Source organism: Quercus robur, chromosome 10 (genome assembly GCF_932294415.1).
Source record: "Quercus robur chromosome 10, dhQueRobu3.1, whole genome shotgun sequence".
Taxonomy (NCBI): domain Eukaryota; kingdom Viridiplantae; phylum Streptophyta; class Magnoliopsida; order Fagales; family Fagaceae; genus Quercus; species Quercus robur.
In genome coordinates this window covers 31,790,233-31,808,588 of record NC_065543.1, presented here as the reverse complement: position 1 = coordinate 31,808,588, position 18,356 = coordinate 31,790,233, and the positions used below count along the sequence as shown (strand labels likewise).

General features: G+C 36.5%; 1 protein-coding gene across 1 annotated transcript; it reads right to left on the bottom strand.

Moving 5' to 3' along the window:
* Positions 1 to 14,216: 14,216 nt before the first annotated feature.
* LOC126703052 (beta-1,2-xylosyltransferase XYXT1) lies at positions 14,217 to 16,517 on the bottom strand. Its single transcript, XM_050401957.1, has 3 exons — positions 16,129 to 16,517; positions 15,813 to 15,950; positions 14,217 to 15,648 (listed from the first exon to the last, which is right to left on the bottom strand). The coding sequence occupies exons 1-3, from the start codon at positions 16,268 to 16,270 to the stop codon at positions 14,435 to 14,437; spliced, it is 1,494 nt and encodes a 497-aa protein (XP_050257914.1). The 5' UTR covers positions 16,271 to 16,517; the 3' UTR covers positions 14,217 to 14,434.
* Between the last annotated feature and the right edge of the window lie 1,839 nt (positions 16,518 to 18,356).

The following is an 18,356-nucleotide window of genomic DNA, read 5'->3' as shown; positions in this document are numbered from 1 at the left end:
TCATGAATTGACATGAACTCCAAAAAGAAAGAATTTCTAGTGACATAATTAGCACCCAAAAACCGCAAGGTTGCATCATAGAAAATTTTAAGAAATTTTGAAAAGATCCTAATCTTTCCCCAATCTACATCATCCATTCCCCAAGCAACCTCATGTCTATCATTTCCTTCTTCCTTTACCTCCTCTCTAATTGTCCCAAGATAATTTGGATCTTTTTCCTCCAATCCCTCAAAAGCCTTTTGATACTTCTTGGCCTTCTCCAACATCATAAAGGTGTAGTACCACCTAGTGGGCACATCTAAGCACAACTGACTTTTAAAGCCAACTTTTTCCTTCTCCACACATAACTTAACTGTGCTTTGTCTTTGTGGAGATGATCTCACATATCGCACGGATTTCCTCACCTTCACTATTGTCTCATCCATTTAAGTTAACCCTTTACGAACAATTAAGTTCAAGATATGAGTACTACACCTCAAATGCAAGTATTTATGCCCTAAAATTGTTGCCTTCCTATGCTTAGTCTTTTTTTGAATAAAAGAAATCAGCCCACTATTAGAGGCAGCATTATCAACTGTGATAGTTAGAATCTTGTTTATCCCCCAATCAAGTAAACACATCTCAACCACCTTCCCAAGTGTTTCACCCTTGTGATTTTCCACTAAATGGAAACTAAGAATCCTCTTGTGTATTTTCCAATCACTATCTATAAAATGGGCAGTGTGACACATGTAGTTCAAATTTTGAACGGATGTCCATGTATTCATGGTAAGGCAGACCCGCTGCTCTCTTAGGGCTTCTTTCAACTTTTGTTTCTCATCTAAAAACACCCTAAAGCAAGATTTGGCAATTGTTGTGTTGCAAGGGATTGGATTGAACTTAGGTTGGGCAACAGACATAAACTTCCTAAAACCAATACTCTCCACAAACCTAAAAGACAGCTCATCTAAAATAATCATCTCCGCCAATGCTTTCTTACATGTCTCAAAATTAAACACATAAGGCACAAGTCTACCACTACTTTCTCCTTCTTCTTTAGGTTTGAATGCTAGGGTTGATTAGTTTTTTTCCGCTTCCCTATAAGGATATTTTAGACATTGTGATTGTATGTGAGTTTTCATGGTTGTAGTGCCATTTAACTTACTATCACAAGCATAGGTTGTGCCACAGTAATTACAAGCTGCCCTAGGTTTTTCCCCCCTTCAGTAATAGTGAAATGACTCTAAACAGAAGATCTTTTTTACCAGTATTACCTGCTTTTGGTGGGAGTGGGGGTTTGCCTTCGTCTTCATGCACATAAGTTGCCCCTTGACCCGCTTCATTGTCTTGACCCTTTGGGATTTCTCTTGTGTCATTCATCTACAATATAAAATAAAATAACAATAAACAAAATAAGTTAGAAACTATAAAAAGTAAAAAATAAAAATTTAACACCAAAATGAGTCTAGTCTATAATAAAAAAAATCTTGTAACAATAACACAATAAGTCAGCAAAAAAAAAAAAAAAGAATGAAAAGAACTCTTCACTCTACTCTAGTATATGATAACACAACAAGTCAACAAGAAAGAAAAAAAGAAAAAGAAAAAGAAGAAGAAGAAGGAACGAGAAGGACTTTAGTATACAGAAACAAGCCAACAATAAACACATCAATAAGATAATAATAAATACATCAACATCAAATCAATAATAAACAAATACCCCAATATCACAGTCAACTATTAACAAATACACCAACATCACATTTAAGCACATGGGGTTATTCATTTTTTCAAATCTCTAACATCAATAAGAAAATAACAACTCAACATCACAGTCACAGATTCATAGCATGTCAACAACAATAAACAAAAATATACCAAGAATAAATAAATAAAAAAACAGCTAACTTTATATATCAAAAGTCAACAAGCACATAAGACAAAGGTAAGCAGCTAACTTTAATAGAGAAACCAAATAGCACAAGCAGCCAAGCACATGGGTTATCAATTTTTTCAAAATCCTAACTATTTTTGCATATAAAACTTGAAAAAATAAACATCTTGATCTTATGTTGTTACTACAAAATAGAGATTCAGTATTTTAAAAACCCTAACTTTATTGATTTAGTATTAAACAAAACCCAAAATACAAAACTGAGAGAGGGTTATTGAGATTTTCAATGAGCACATGAGACAAAAGCAAGCAGCTAATTTTAATAAAGAAACCAACTAGCACAAGCAACCAAGCACATGGGTTATCAATTTTTTCAAAACCCTAACTTTATTTGCATATAAAACTTGAAAAAATAAACATCGGTTTGAAGTGGTTCATTCCGGCTGGAATGGAACGTAATTCAAAACTTTGGCTGACGAGGTAAATGACGTGGACAGGTAGGCTTGTGTGGTTGAGACGTGGCGAAGGGTGATATTAGTAGGCTTATACTTAGGGGTGTGCGAAAAACCGACAAAACCGGTCGAAACTGACCGAATTGAGTCCAATTTTTTGGTTCAGTTTCGGAACAATTCAATTTCGGTTTGAATTCTTGAAACCGAAATATTTCGGTTTCGGTTTTGGTGTCCCACACAAAATACCGACCCAATCGAATCGAAATATATTAAATATTAATATATACAAGTTATATCAAGGTAGTTCCTGGTAGCATAGTTGTAAGGACACGCGTTTTCACATTTTTAACTCAAGTTCGACCCATAGTAAATGCAGTTTTATTTATTCTCTCCTTACCATAACAAAACTACGTCGTTTTGGGTTTGTATATAACCCTAAGTTTTATCTGTTCTCTCTCACTTTAAGCTGCAGCCATTCTCCCCACAACCTTCTTTCTTCTCCATTTCTTTTAGGCACTCAGAAACAAAGTTCAAGAATCCCAAAAATGTTTAACCAAAAAAAAGAAAATGCAATCTTCTTGATTTTGAGTATATGTTTCCTGTGTTTGCTTGGTGTTCTTTTTTTTTTTTTTTGGTATGTTCTCTAAATATATACATGATTTTTAGTATATTATTTTATGTTTGCTTGGTGTTTGGGTGTTGAGAAAATGTGGGAAAGCAAAAGGAAATAGTTTTTTTTTTTCTTTGATCTGTTTGTTTTCTAAGACAACACGGCATGATGTTTGCTTAATCTTAGTTTGTGTTTTATGTTTTTTTCCTGTGTTGCTTTGTATTTTGTGTTGAAAACAAAGTCTGTGTTGGTCTTGCTTTTCTTGTTAGTTGTTGTACTAATTTTTTCTTCCAATAATGTCTCTGTTTGATGAAAAAATATATATATATATATATATATATATTTTTTCGTGCTTTTGTTTCTCACATACCAAACATCGGAACTCGACCGAACAAAACCGAAACCGAATGCAATTGGTTGGTTTGGCGTTCCTTCCTTACAAGTCGGTTTTAGTGCTCAATATGTTAAAATCGAAATTCTATGTTCAGTACAAAAACTGCCTTCAACACTGACCAACCTAAACTGATTACACCCCTACTTATACCGGTGCATGAAGAAAGATAGAGAGGACCGTGGCTATGAGATGGCTTGTGTAGTGGCCTTTGGTTGTCAGATTTCTAGGTTTGGTAAATCGGAGACTGGAGAAGACTCTAGTGTGACTCGTGTGGTGAGATAATCAACGGAGTGTGAAAACCAATAGCGATGTGTGATGAGTATTGCTGGAGCCTTAGGCCTTGCGTGGTGGCGTGTACAATAGCTTCTGGTGACCAGATTTTTGGGTTTTGCTTGTGTGATGTTGGTGAAGAGGTTGGTTTGGTCAGTTTCTTCAAAAGAAGGTTAAAAGGGCACAAATCTGAAAGGAAGTGGCACGATTCATGTGGATTTTGACATTAGAGCAGGTGAGGCCAAGAATCATTGTTTGGCTTTATAACAGTGACTTGTAGAAGGCAATGGTCTTATAGTGTTATGCGACTTACTATATCGAAGAGTTCTGATGGCAATAGTGGGAAGCCAAAGAAGATGAACACAGCAAAAACATCAAGGAAGACAAAGATTGCACTTAAATACATCATAAGTACAGAAAACCGTGGCCATTGGAAGGTGGCTCAAATACTATGTTCAATATTAGCTATGTTATACCATGTTGAATGTGTTAAAATAGATGTGGAAGTGGAAGCATAAAATATAGAATACAAGAACATGAAAGTTACGTGGTTCAATCTTATTGCTTACGTCCACGAAAGAAACCCTAGAAAGATACATCTTTATTATATAAGATTGTAGTACAATTACTGTGTTACAATAAACTATAATGTGGGTATATATGATAGGCTAAATCTTAGACTAACTATATATTAATTGTGGTTAATAAACTTGTAGTACAAGTAGGAGACTTAGTTTGCACACAAGGTAGGATTGGGCTTAGACCTATTTACATTGGACTAATATACCTCTATATGTCTCTAACAAATATTAATGGAAATGCTAGATGTGTAGCACACCAAGAAATGATTCAGTAATATATATTGTTCTTGTTGCAAACACAAATGTGAAATGACATACACTATTAGATTTATTGTGGAGAAGATTGGTAGCTTTTCTTCCAAAGTTGCATACTTTCAAAGATTCTGACCACAAAAAAGAGATACATGTTGTAGGTCCAAGAGTTGTAGTTGGTGCCATATAGAATAGTGTGAAAGGGTTGGGTGACTATCATTCCATGCAGCTTTCAAAAGATAATTTTCCATTTTCAATGTTACAGAAGCATCAAATTAAGAAACGAACCTAAAAAATGGAATCTAAGTGAAAAACAAAATGGAAAGTTCCCTACTCAGAGAAAAACAATGACCAAAATTGGCTAGTCAACGGAGGCTGGTGGTGATCAACAGTCAGCTGATGTGGTGCTAGGTTTGATGTGGCTCACTATTGCGTTGACACACATGGGAGCTTCCAGCATTAACATGACAACTCTTTTGGGCAACATGTGGCCTTGTTTCATGGTGGTTCTTCCTAGTTCTAATAGATCTTTGAGTATCAATTGGTGTGCTCATAGGCAAAATCGATACTCGTTAGGTAGAGTTTGAGGGAAATAGCTGCAAGAAAGTTCAAAATGGTTGTTGGCAGGGACCACTCCAATGATGGTTAGCAGTATTGAATAGAATAGTGGTTGGTGATGATTGATGGAGGGTTGTTTGAATCCTATTTGTTAGGTTCTAAGACTTTAGGAATTAATGTATTAGAACTTCATTTTGTAACATATTAGCAAACCATAATCAAAACATAGAGTCTAGGTTTAGGCTGTTCAAAGTGTGTTTATTTGTAAAATTGGAATCAAGTGATTGCAGAATTTATTGGACTAAATCTGCAAGGCTCGATCGATCAAAAATTACACTTGCTCGATCGAACCACGTGTAGATTTATTTTTTTCGCAAAATTTTCAATTTAGCCCAAGCCTAGTTTGACATTTAGGGTTTTATGTTTTACTCCAAGTATAAAAGGAAAAACCCTAGCTATGTTTTAGAAGTCGTTAATGTGTGCTGTGTGTTGAATCTTTTGTGAGATCTAGAGGTGTTTACCTTCATACACACTTAGGGTTATCAAGATCAAGATTCATGTCAAGAGCTTAGTGATCTTTTCAGTTGCTGCATAAAGAACTTAAAGAAGATCTGAAATCTTTGAGTGGAGTCTCAAAGTCACAAGTATGAGAACTTGTGGTTGTAATGGATCAAAGAAATAAGTAGTCTGTGAACTCGGAGCTGTCACGTGGTCGTAGTAGTAAGTTTTTTACTCGAGGTAGTAATAGGATGTTAGTAGTCTAAGTTCTATTGTACAAACTTCAATTCTTTTATAGTGGATCTGTTTTACCTTGAAGATAGCTAGGTTAAATCCTCCGCAGGTTTTTTACTGGTTTGGTTTTCCTGGGTTATTATATCGTGTGTTCTTTATATTTCCGCATTATTTACATGATATGATTTGAATGTGTTAATCTAGAACTGAATAATTTATCTAAGTAATCACTTGGCTAAATAACTACGTTAAACAACTTGTGTTTTAAGGGGTCTAAAAACGTACACTATTAAATGCCAAAAAAAGGTGGTTCTTGCAACCCTTTGTATTCACATCTTATATGATCTTTAGTTTCTAATCCGCAAATAATACCATGTTAAGAAAGAGAGAGATAGAGAGCGAAAATAAATTGTTAATATATATGTATACAGAGGTGGAGCCAAGGGGTGAGGGGGAAATTGCCCCTCTTATCTGACTCCTCCTAAAAAGCTTTATACTTACTAGTATATACTATTTAGGAACCAACTCTTACATCTTTTGTCCCTTCTAACATAGGAAGAAAAACAAAAAACAAAGATAGTCTCTAATTAGAAGAAAACTTCCATGACAACCGAGGAAAAAAAGCTTCTCCGATTGACATTATTCATAAAAGAAAAAAACTGCCATGAACCAAAACTTGTGTTTAATTTATTTTGTCCAAGTTTTTAGCTTTACACTATTCACATAATCACAACAGATATTTAGCAAAAAAAAAAAAGGAAACATGGTGTTGGAATTCACGCACACACTAAGCTTCATCAATGGTGTAAACCAACTCAGAGATGAGGGAAAGAGAGATATTTATGAGGGAAAGAGAGAAAATATCTAAATGTGCATCAAATTCTTATTCACAAATAGTCAAGCTCTATTCCTTATATCCAAAACAAATACGTGGGAAAAACCAACCAAAATAACTAACAAACTGACCAATTAATGAATGCCATCTGTCATCTACACCTAACTAACTCTACTATACAGTAAACTACATGTAACTTAACACCTAATACATAAACGACTTGCAGTTTAGCCTTATGTACAAGACTATCAACTAAATTACAACCCATCATCTAACACATAGCACTTATAGTGTTTATACTCCCCCTTTTTGCACCACATTTCAATATGGCCCTATATTTTAAACAAAATAATAATTATTTTAAAAAAAGGGGAACTACCTAATGTTATGGTACTAAGCATCCCTTATCTTTTTTCCTCCATTTTTTTGATTTTTCAGTTTCAAATGCTGGGTTTTTTCTATAAATCTAGATTTTATAAACTTCGAATTATAAATAGAAAAAGAAATATTTAATACTACATATTTTTAAAATCAATTAAGGTAGTGAGATGTATGTGGGAGCAAGTGATCCGAGGACAATCTAAGGCCCATGGGCCTTTCTCGAGGATGATCAAAAGCCCATTCATGTGTCAACCTAAGTCTGACACGTGGGCTAAGACCGAGGAGGGAGGATGTCAAGACCTCTCAGATACAGACTAAACTTAGGAGAAGAGGTTCGAGGAAAGGAGGTTAGTAGGCCTATCATCTGAGGAGCAAATGCTCCTTGGGAGTACTTTATTTAGCTCTCTGCACCAGAAAGTAAAGCACTATGGAAGACACTAGAGTCGTGCAAGTAAGGGAAAAGGGAAATATTTGGAAAGGTGGCCATCACCTTTGTATTCAATTCTCTACATCAACTGAGCTAGCAACATTTATGAGGAAAAGAAATTTGAACAGTGACTCCACAGCTCACAACTCTCTCTACCACCTCCAGAAGAGTTCTGATGGGACAAGTATCCAAGTTATTCCCCTAAGACGTATAGTTGGAGGGTTGAGATGTAATAGAAAAGACTATATAAGGAAAGGAACCCCTCTAGAAAAGGGGATGGGCATTTTATGAACTTAGGGGGAGAGAACTAAAGATCCTACTGTAAAGAAATCTGCTTTGACTGTTAATGAACAATCCATCCTCGATCCATCCTTGGACCTGCTCGAGGAGGAATTTACACTGAATTTGTGCTTCATTCATTCATATTAACAGCTTTTATCCTTTTAGCCTTAAGCTTGTAATTTTCTTAGTATTACAATTGACTCGAAAAGCCCACTCTCTTACAAAGTTATTGAATTGGGCTTGAAGTATTGGGAGCCACTATTCTAAGTGAACTTGGTGTTCTGTCCTTACAATTGGCGCTTTTTGTGGGAATAGTCACCTGCAATCTTTGTTGTTCAAGCTTTCCTTGTGATATTAAGAAGTAAAGATGGCAAACTCCAGGCAGAATAGAGAGGAGTCCGTGGGTTTGCAGCGTGTTAATCATTTTGTTAGTCTAGAGAGAGAGAGATCGAGAGGCTAATTGAACTCCTAGTGTACGGGTTGAAACAGACTACATGGACCACACCAGTAGAAGTCAATCTAGGCCTGGAAGTCATATTTCTCATGACTAGGAGACACGAAATCTCAGGTTGGAGATTAACCATTTGCATAAGAAGCTGCGCTGTAGGGTGCATGTTAAAGGGGACAAAACACCCCCATCAAGCTCAGAATTTGATTTAGAGGAAGATCGCAGCTATAGGTAGAGGTTGAGGACCTTTTCTAATGAGTTCTTCACCGCATCCTCACACCTAGATAGGGAGGAAAGACATCATAGGAGAAGAAATAAGAGCTCACCCCCTAGGAATACAGGGAATGACGCAATGAGTAAAGCTCTGAACCAAATTTCCCGGTCACCTTTTACATGCAAAATTGATAGGGCCAAACTCCTACATCGCTTTACCTAATCGACCTTCTCCATTTATAATGGAAGGAGCAATCCCGTAGAGCACGTGAGTCACTTTAACTAGAGAATGACCATTCACTCTAGAAAACAAAGCCTTCATGTGCAAAGTATTTCCCTTCAGCCTCGGACCTGTTATGGACACAACGAATGGAGTCGCCACCTAGTTTTTGCAATGGTCTAGGAATCATATATATAGCGTCCTCTCGAGGAAGGACCATTGATCTTACTACCAAAGATATGAGTTTGGAGTTTAGGTACGTTCTTGGGAAGGTGTTAGGCACCCAAGACCGCCCAGCCTTAAGGTTGTCCTCCTATCATTGTGTCTTGTCTTAACCTCGATAAAATCGTGTTCAATACTTATATTCTAAACTCACACACACACACACACTAGCATACATCTAAGCATACAACATGGCATCATTCATCCTAAAACACATACATATCTTTCCATAAAGCATAAGGAACCCAACCACACACATATATAAACCTTGACATTCATCTAGCATGTGAAAATCCTATCATATCATACATTTAAATCAAAGCAGTAACTCAATCATGGCAGCAAGGTATCATAGCAATCTCAAAATTATATAAAGCATGTAATTGGAATTAAAAGAAATAAAACAAATATTCAAACAATATACATCATCAAATGCATGTTCATACTAATGCATGACTTACCTTTATTTACCTTTCAGCAACACAGCACCTATGACATCATGTATGAGCATGTGAATGCATGTACATAGCATCTTAAACAAGAAAACCCTAATCTAACAAGTTAAAAGCAAACAAGAAAATAAAGCATGTGAAATAGGAACTCAGATACAGATATGTATGCAAAAAGGACTTAAACAAGGGCAAAATATGTGAAACAAGCAAACCAAACAAAGCAGAAATTTGAATTAGGGTTTTTGGGCAAATGCCTGCATAAGCAGACAAAGGCCTGCATACACGGCCAAATCCCACGTACGCAAGATTTGACCTATGTACGCATGCTCATGACATGCGTACGTAGGGTTGTTCAAAAACCCTAACCTAGAAACACGAAACAGAAAAACAGAGCATAAAAGAAGAACATAAATCTAACAACTAAGCATGTTTGTAAACGTTAAAAAAAAAAAAAAAAAAAAAAAAAAAAAAAAAAAAAAAAAAAAAAAAAAACATAAAGCTAAGCTAAACAAGCATATATAAACATAAACTAAACAAGAAAAATAGATTAAGATGACAAAAGAAAGACAAAAAAAAGAAAGCTAGAATGAATACCTTAAAGCAAAAAGCTCCTAGGCTTGATTTTTGACATTTCTCCTCGATCAAATCTATTTACAAACCAATAAGAAAGTGATTAGCAACATTAAACTAAAAGGATTGGGGCCAGAAAAGGTCCTAATCAAACAAAATTGACTTGAGGGTGTTTTGTGAAAAACTCCATTTTGATTCACTATTTTCTAGTGAATCTTGTATTTTTTCCATGAGATTTTTGTGTGTTTTGAAAATGTACCATGTAAGGCTTTATATAGTGGAAAAAATGGGGTTTGGAATGGCTCCCAAATGATATGGGATTCATTCCAAACTTCAGCCATTATTGCAAAAAACTTGCATTTTTTATGTCTCTGAAACCCTAGTTGTGTATGCAGGAGTGTGCTTGTGTACGCATGCTTTGGCCTACGTACACAGGCTACTGCTGACGTACGTGGGCCGGTGGCCACTTTGATCATTTTATTTTCAAAAATAGACTTTTGCTCATTTAAAAGTTTATACTTTCTATTTTAACACTCCTCAAGTCAATTTAATATCTGATTGGACTCTAAACTGGCCTTAGGCCTTAGAGTTTAGGCATCATTGGGGAATGGGGGCCCGAGTCGTAAAGGGTACAAAATGTGGTGTTTACACCTGTTGCTATGAGATGGTTCGACGGGCTGGAAGAAAGTTCAATAAGCTCTTATGAATAACATGTAGCGGAGTTCCTAGGCCTCTGGATTCCCTGCTGTCCATGGCAATGAGAGAAGGTGAGACCTTGAAAACCTACTCTGACATATATTGGGAAACTTTTAATGAGATAGATGGAGATTTTAAGGATGTGGCCATTAGAACCTTCAAGGTGGGGCTTCCCACAAATCATGACCTAAGAAAGTCATTAACTATGAAGCCCGCTCGAAGTATGTGCCAGCTCATGGATCGTATTGATGAGCATAAGTGGGTCAAAGAGGATCAGGTGTAAGGAAAGGGTAAGGCCAAGATCTTCCCACTTGAAAGGAGAGATCCTTAGCTTGATGGGTACGACCATAATCAACCTAGGAGAGACTTCATCAACCAGCCCTTGCGAGCTAATGCCCAAGTAGTTAGCTTGGTATTTAAGGAGCCTGTATATCGGATCCTTGTAAAGATAAAGAATGAGCCTTATTTCAAATGGCCCAACAAAATGGGAGGAGACCCATCCAAAGGCAATCAAAGTCTCTATTGCCAATACCACTAAGACCGGGGACATACCACCGAGGATAGTAGAACCTTGCATGACCATTTAGAGCAATTGGTCAAGGCTGGGAAATTGAAGTAGTTCATGCACCAGCCTTTTGGGCAAGGAAGTCAGGCCGAGCAGGGGTACCAACAAGAAGTTGCTTCACGCCCATCGTTAGGGACCATCAATGTCATCTTTGTAACCCCAAGCAGGGAAGTAGGTCCCTCCTCTAGAATCATGTCCATAGCATCAAGGCCGAAGCTTGAAAAGTAAGTCTGAGAATCCAAGAGGGCCAAAACAAAAATACGACCAACCTTGGGCTTTTTGGATGAAAATAAAGTTGGGACTTTCCAACCCTATGATGATCCCTGGTAGTAGCCTGTCGTATTGGAGGGTATGACATGAGAGGGTATTGGTGGATCAAGGAAGTGGGGCTGAGATCATGTACCCTGATTTGTATAAGGGGTTGAACTTGAAGCCGGAGGACCTAAGCAAGTACGATTCACCTCTGTTGGGATTTGACGGAAGAATGATGACTTCCAAGGGAATGATTAAGTTGCTCGTGCAAATGGGGGACGAAGTGGTCGAGGTGGAATTCATCGTGGTTGATGCTTACTCTTCCTACATGGTCATTTTAGCAAGGCTTTGGCTCCACATTATAGGGGTGGTGTCCTTAACTCTGCACATGAAGGTTAAGTATCCCATCGAAGGACGAGTCGGGGAACTTGTGTGAAGCCAGACAATGGCCAGGTAGTGCCTAGTGGCTGCTATTAGCCACCAGTCAGATTATAGGGATTCTCTCGGCCTAGAAGAGGTCCCATATCAATTAACAACCATGGAGTCTGAAGATCCGTAGGGTTGAAGAAAGGGGTTTGCAGTGTGAAGAGGTGGAGAAAGTGATCATTGGGTTAGACGAGGATAGATTTTTTAAGTTGAGACCCAATTACCCCTTGCTGAAAAAGAAGAGCTATTAAGGTTCTTAAGGGAGAATATAGATGTCTTCGCGTGGAGTGCGTATGGGGCGCTCGGAGTAGATCTAAATTTCAAATGCCATCACCTGAATGTGAATCTGGCGATCATGCCCAAAAGGCAACCACCTCGGCGTTCTTCTAAGAAGCATGCCGAGGTAGTGAAAGAAGAGGTGAACAAGCTCAAGTAAGCTAGGACAATCAAAGAAGCATTTTATCCCGAATGGATGGCCAACATAGTAGTGGTGAAGAAGAAGTCAGGAAAATGGAGGGTTTGTGTGGATTTCACTAATTTGAACAAAGCTCGCCTAAAAGACATTTTCCCAGTTCCTCGAATCGACTAGTTGGTAGATGCGACGGTTGGTTATCCTCAAATGAGCTTTTTAGATGCCTTTCAAGGCTATCATCAAATACCATTAGCCCTGTCCAACCAAGAAAAAACAGCTTTCCTGACCCTCACTGGGAACTACAATTACTAAGTAATGCCCTTTGGTTTAAAAAATGTTGGATTAACCTACCAAAAAATGATGAAGAGGATGTTTGAGTCTTAACTAGGGCAGAATGTCAAGGCATATATTGATGACATGGTTGTAAAGAGTAAGCAGGTTACCGAGCAATTAAATGACTTGGGGAGCGTATTCTCAGTGCTTAGAAAACACAAGCTGCACCTTAACGCTTCCAAGTGACCCTTGGTGCCAGTTCTGGCAAGTTCTTAGGATATATGATTACCTATCAGGGAATAGAAGTTAATCCTGATCAAATCAAAGCCATAAATGACCTGCATCCACCTCGGAACCCCAAAGAAGTGCAGAAACTGACAGGAATGACCGCCGCTTTGAATAGATTTATTTCTCGATCGTCCGATCGATGCAGGCCCTTCTTCCAGCTCCTCTATAAATGGAGAGACTTTGAATGGACCGAGGAGTGTAGTGTTGCTTTTGAAGAATTGAAGCAGTGTTTATCACAACCTCCTATCCTGTCCATGCCTGAGAAGGAACATGTTCTGTACGCTTATATAGCGGTTACTAACCATGCAGTGAGTCTAGTCCTTGTTAGAACGGATTTTGGGGTGCAAAAGTCTGTCTATTACATTAGTAAATCTCTCCAAGAGGCAGAAACTTGGTATTTTCCCCTCAAGAAGGCAATTTTGGCTGTCATACATGCCACGAGGAAGCTTCCCCATTACTAGCCCACACCGTCGTGGTCCTCACCCAGCTTCCCCTATAAGCACTGTTATGGAGATCAAACTATATAGGGAGAATAGGCAAATGAGGAATAATAATGGGAGCATTTGACATTAAATACTTGCCTCGTACAGCTGTAAAAAGGGCAGGTACTGGTAGATCTGGTTGCTAAGTTCACCAAGAGTGCTGAGGAGACTAGGGCTAAGGAGAGCAAGATATCGGGTGATAATTTTTGTTTCTTTATTTTAATGCAATGAAAAATATATACTTAAAGTACTGAAACTATGGAGTGTGATAAGGATATGAAATATATATTTGTAGTTTACATTTACATTTACATTAAATTTTGTATGACAATTATAGTTTCTTACAAATATTTCTTTATATATATATATATATATATTTTTTTTTTTTGAAGAGAGTTTCAAACTATGGCGTCCGCTCTTGATGATAGACCAAGACACCAATTAGTTTTTGGTATAGGTGGAAATTGAATCATAGATCTCTTATACAATCATTAAAGATTTTACCAGTAGAACTAACTAAAATCCACAAATATTTCTTTATATTGTTATTAATAACGATTAATAGTTTTTTTAATATTGTCTTTTAATCTTGCATCTTTGAACTGAAATCTAGGTTATGTCACTATTAGTATATACTATATACTAGATAGGAAGAAGCATACATTTATTGGCACACACGATGAGAGATGTACAAAAGACAGAAGTGCTGCACAAATAATATGAACGGCCTAGACCCTTGGGCGTTTCAATTAATAATTAAACTAATTAATATTCTAACAATTAAAATTTTATTAATTATTTGGAGGACAAAATTAAGCGCCAAGTGGAGATGGACAAAAGCTTGGCAGGTAAGCTGCGAATGTCATCATTTATTGGAATAGTATTGAGAGCTGTACTAGGCTACTAGCTAATAATTTCTCTTTTTGGTTTTTGTTCTTTACTTCTTTTTAACAAGGTACATTTTTCTTTTAACAGGAAAATTTTCATTTAATTATAAAAGAAAATGCATGCTATTTTCTATTGGGCTCATGGATCACTAACATACTTGCATTGAGAAAATGTAGCATTCTTTTGAACATCATATTTACTTTCCAAAAAATTAGAATCATGTCCCAGATACATCAATGCTTCTTCTACAATTTTATACAAGAGAAGAAGGTTTTGAATCAATGGCATATGACTGTTTGCTATAAAAACCAAAAGGGAAATGAAAAATAAATAAGGGAATAACAAAAGGTAGGTAGGAAGGCTTGGCCTCCTATATATACCTACCGATGCAAAAGCTCAAGGGCTTTTACCAAAGTGGTCCTAAACCTATTCACATCAAGCTTTACATTTTGTTTGTCCAAGTACACTGACTTAAATGCTATCCATCCTTGTTTCTGGATTGAATAAGGGTCCTTAAAAACCACATGGTCAGGAGGGTATTGTTGTACCAGAGTGCTCTCTTTTGTGCTTATCTTGTATTCCAAGTACTTTACATTCATATCCTTTGTGGGCTCTCCATAGTAAGTTCTTGCCAGCCATTCAAAGCCCCCAAAGGGCACAACTTGGATTAATATTGCATTCTTGGGAAGGAAAACAACGTTGGCCAAACCAGCTCCATGAACCCCCATTAACACATCACAAGAATTCACAAGTTCTGCAAATTTTGCAACGTTCATGGTAGGCTCTGCAACAGTTACCTTGTAGCCCAACCTACTTGCCATTTTAGTTATTTCCCCTATGTTTGTAAAAGACCGTGTTCTCTTTCTTGAAATGATCAGAAGCTGTGGCTTTTTACGTTGACCATCTCTGAGTTTGATTGCATTGGCATTCTTTAGAGAATAGCAACTTCTTAAAAACTCTTTGAAGTCACTCATAGAGTATGAGTTTTTTGAAGGATCAATACTCAGCTCTTTGACATCTCGCTTTAGACCAACAACCACACTTGGGAAGCAATGGACCTCTTCATCTTTGTCAATGTCTATCAACTCATATCTGGACAAGTTCTTTAGGATTGCTTCGAACTTTGCAATCCACCATGGTCGTTTGTCTGTAATGAGAAATTGTACTTCTCCATTATATTGTCGAGAAGTTAAATATAATGGAATAACCACGTCCGTAAAATCGTGGAAATGATTTCCTGTATATCCCCCTTGAGAAAAAAGGATGGCTGGAACACTGTGATTTTTGTTGCATGGAGGGATTTCATTGCGACCAGATAATTTTACTGACCATTCCTTAGTTAGACTCATTGCTGCTCGGTCACCTTTTCTAGCATAAGGTCTTATACTCCATGAGTTATTGTTCCCTGCCAAGATGCTCATTTCCGATGAAACAAGGAAAACTGATGAGGAATTCCCTTGAATCCTAACATCCCCGTTGATATTGCAAATATCACCTCTTCGTTCGGTAACATTGCACAAAGGCTCCATTTTCTTTATAACAGGCTCCGTTTTGTTTGTCACAGGCTCCATCTTGTCTGTCACGATTTTGGCAGCTGAAAAATTGACATGTCAGAATAACGAGTAAATGATTAAATTCATTATTTCTACCCATTTAAGCTATCGAGAAAATTGAGCTAGAATATTGCCATTAAATGATTAAATTTACTAATTTCTTGATAACTCAAGCTTTTGCTTATCAAGATTGATCAAAGCTAACCTTTAACTGTTTCCTGAGAGCTGCTTGTATTTGTTTCTGATAAGTGAGTCAGTGGCGCCAACGGTTTCGAGTAGCTGCCGCTTGTATCTCTGACCATCAGCATTTTGAAACCAGCAGCCATAGACTGCTTCAAGTTCACTGTAAAGCAATACCAGATAAGAGAGACAAAATATATAAAATATTGACTCCTCAAAACACAGCACTAATATAGCATGAAAGCTACAGTTTAATACGTAACTTAACATAGATTTAAAATCTTCAAAATAACTTTATGTTGTGAAAATTAGATTGGTTAACGTAAGAATAAAGGACATACAAGCTGGTAGAGGACCCAAATAAGGCTTAAACACAGTGCAAAAGCTCAATGCAATAAGCAAGCAACCAAAAAATGCTCCATATCCCAATTTTTTCTTCTCATGCTTACTAAAGCTTCTAGCAAGTAGATCATTGTACATCATTTTGGTCTAAGCACAACACACGCTTGGTCTGAATTTAAAAGCCCATTCTACAAGTGAAGGCTTTATCTTTGAAGTAAATGAGCATCTAAAGAATCAGGCTGTATCCTTTTGAAAACTCTAAGTGAACCAACAAAGAAAGTTCAAGTGGACGGCAGAGAAAGATTTGAATTCCATTTTGGTTGACAATTGGAGTGGAGGTTGAGAAGCGTTAATATTTTCTATGAATTGTTGCCCCCCCACGAAGTTGTTAGCTCTTGTCTTGGCAAATTTTAAAAAACACCAAATAAAATCGGACGAAAGCGACTGCGGTTGACTGTTGAAACAAACACATCTAAATTTCATGATTGATTTGGTGATATTTCGTGCATGATGAGAGTGAAGAGCAGCTTTGGATTCCTGCTCGAAAGGTATGCACCAACCAAACTTGGAAGAAAATGGATATCATAGTAACTAATTGTAATAAAGATACAATGTTCGAATTAGTTTAACTGGTAAAATTTTTTATTATTGAATAAGAGAGGTGAGAATGCTATAGGTTAAAACTTTATCATATTTATTAAAAAAGAATTGTAACAATGATGCATATAATTATATTATCATATTTATTAAAAAAGAATTGTAACAATGATGCATATAATTATAATAATGATGCATATAATTATAATGTCTCAAACTACAAAAAGGAACAATGCCATTAGCACCTTATCAATCAACCATTATTTACCCTGTATAGTTGCCAACTATTAGTTACTGGTAATTAGCATGTAATAGTCGGTAACTTCAATAAATGTTTGACATAAATGGATATTGTTAGGGGAAATGATATCCTTTCATTTAACCCTTTAATTTCGTTATATTTTTGGTTGAATGTGCGACATATGACATTTATTTGATTTTTAATTATGATGTGTCTTACATCTAAATAAAAATTAGAGGAAAATGGAGGATTTAATGAGAGATGATCTTATCCTGATTAATAAAATGAAATTCAGCTAAAAAATTTGAACATTGTTCACGAAAAATTACAAGTCAAGTAATTACATTTAACAAGGTCATCTTAGCTTTCCTTAAGAGTGTTCGAAGGAACTAAACTAAGGATCAAAATTAGAGCAAGCGCACAACATGTTTTGCAATGTGCCAATATTTTACTGGTTGAAGAGTTTAGCGACGTTTGGAGGTACTTCAAATATTGCTGCATATATTGTGTCGGTTGGAAACTGGGTCTAAATATGCCGAAGTTGTAATTGTGAAGAAAGTTGAGGCATCCAAACAAGTTGTATGGTAGAGTAGAGAAGGACATTCTAACAATCTTTTGTCTCTGTGTTGGTGGGATGCATGATAATGCAGGATTTTTTTTATATATGTTCTCTTCTCCGGAAGACGTGTGCGCCATTAAATAATAAATAATACCTTATTTAAAATGTTGAAAGGTGAGAGTTGTTAACGAATAATTGTCACGCCATTTATATATAAATAAACTACACCATCTCCCTAATTCCATACGAAACATCAAACATATAGCTTATAATTCTGTCATATATATATTGGATTCTAGAACAAATATTCTTTTACACTCACCGAAGTCCATTATTTCATACAGATATACAATTGATGCATGAATATTCATATTTTAACACATTAATGTAGATATTAATAAAGAAATGTGAAAAAATGAAATTTTTTTAATAGATTTTCAATCTAGCTATGATGTCCACGTTTAATGATTGTGTTCATTATCATCAAATCAAAACACCTGTCAAGACACCAATTAACAGGCTTGAGATGATTTTATAATTTATGGAAAAGTTCATTTAAAACTCTCTAGTATGCATATTTGTACAATTTATGGAAAAGTTCAATCACCTCACCAAAATTTTATTGACTTTATAATGTGAAGATCATAGACACTGAAGGGATGTATCTCTATAACAGGCAAAGCTTGGGTCCAGTTTTGCCCCAATAACACGCTAAGTCAATGTTAGGTAGCAAATGCAGAAACAAAGGACAATTAGGGTGATCATTAACCCATTTCCTTCAAGCTTACCTAAACCCCCCCGTAGCACATGCACTGCCGTGATGATTTATT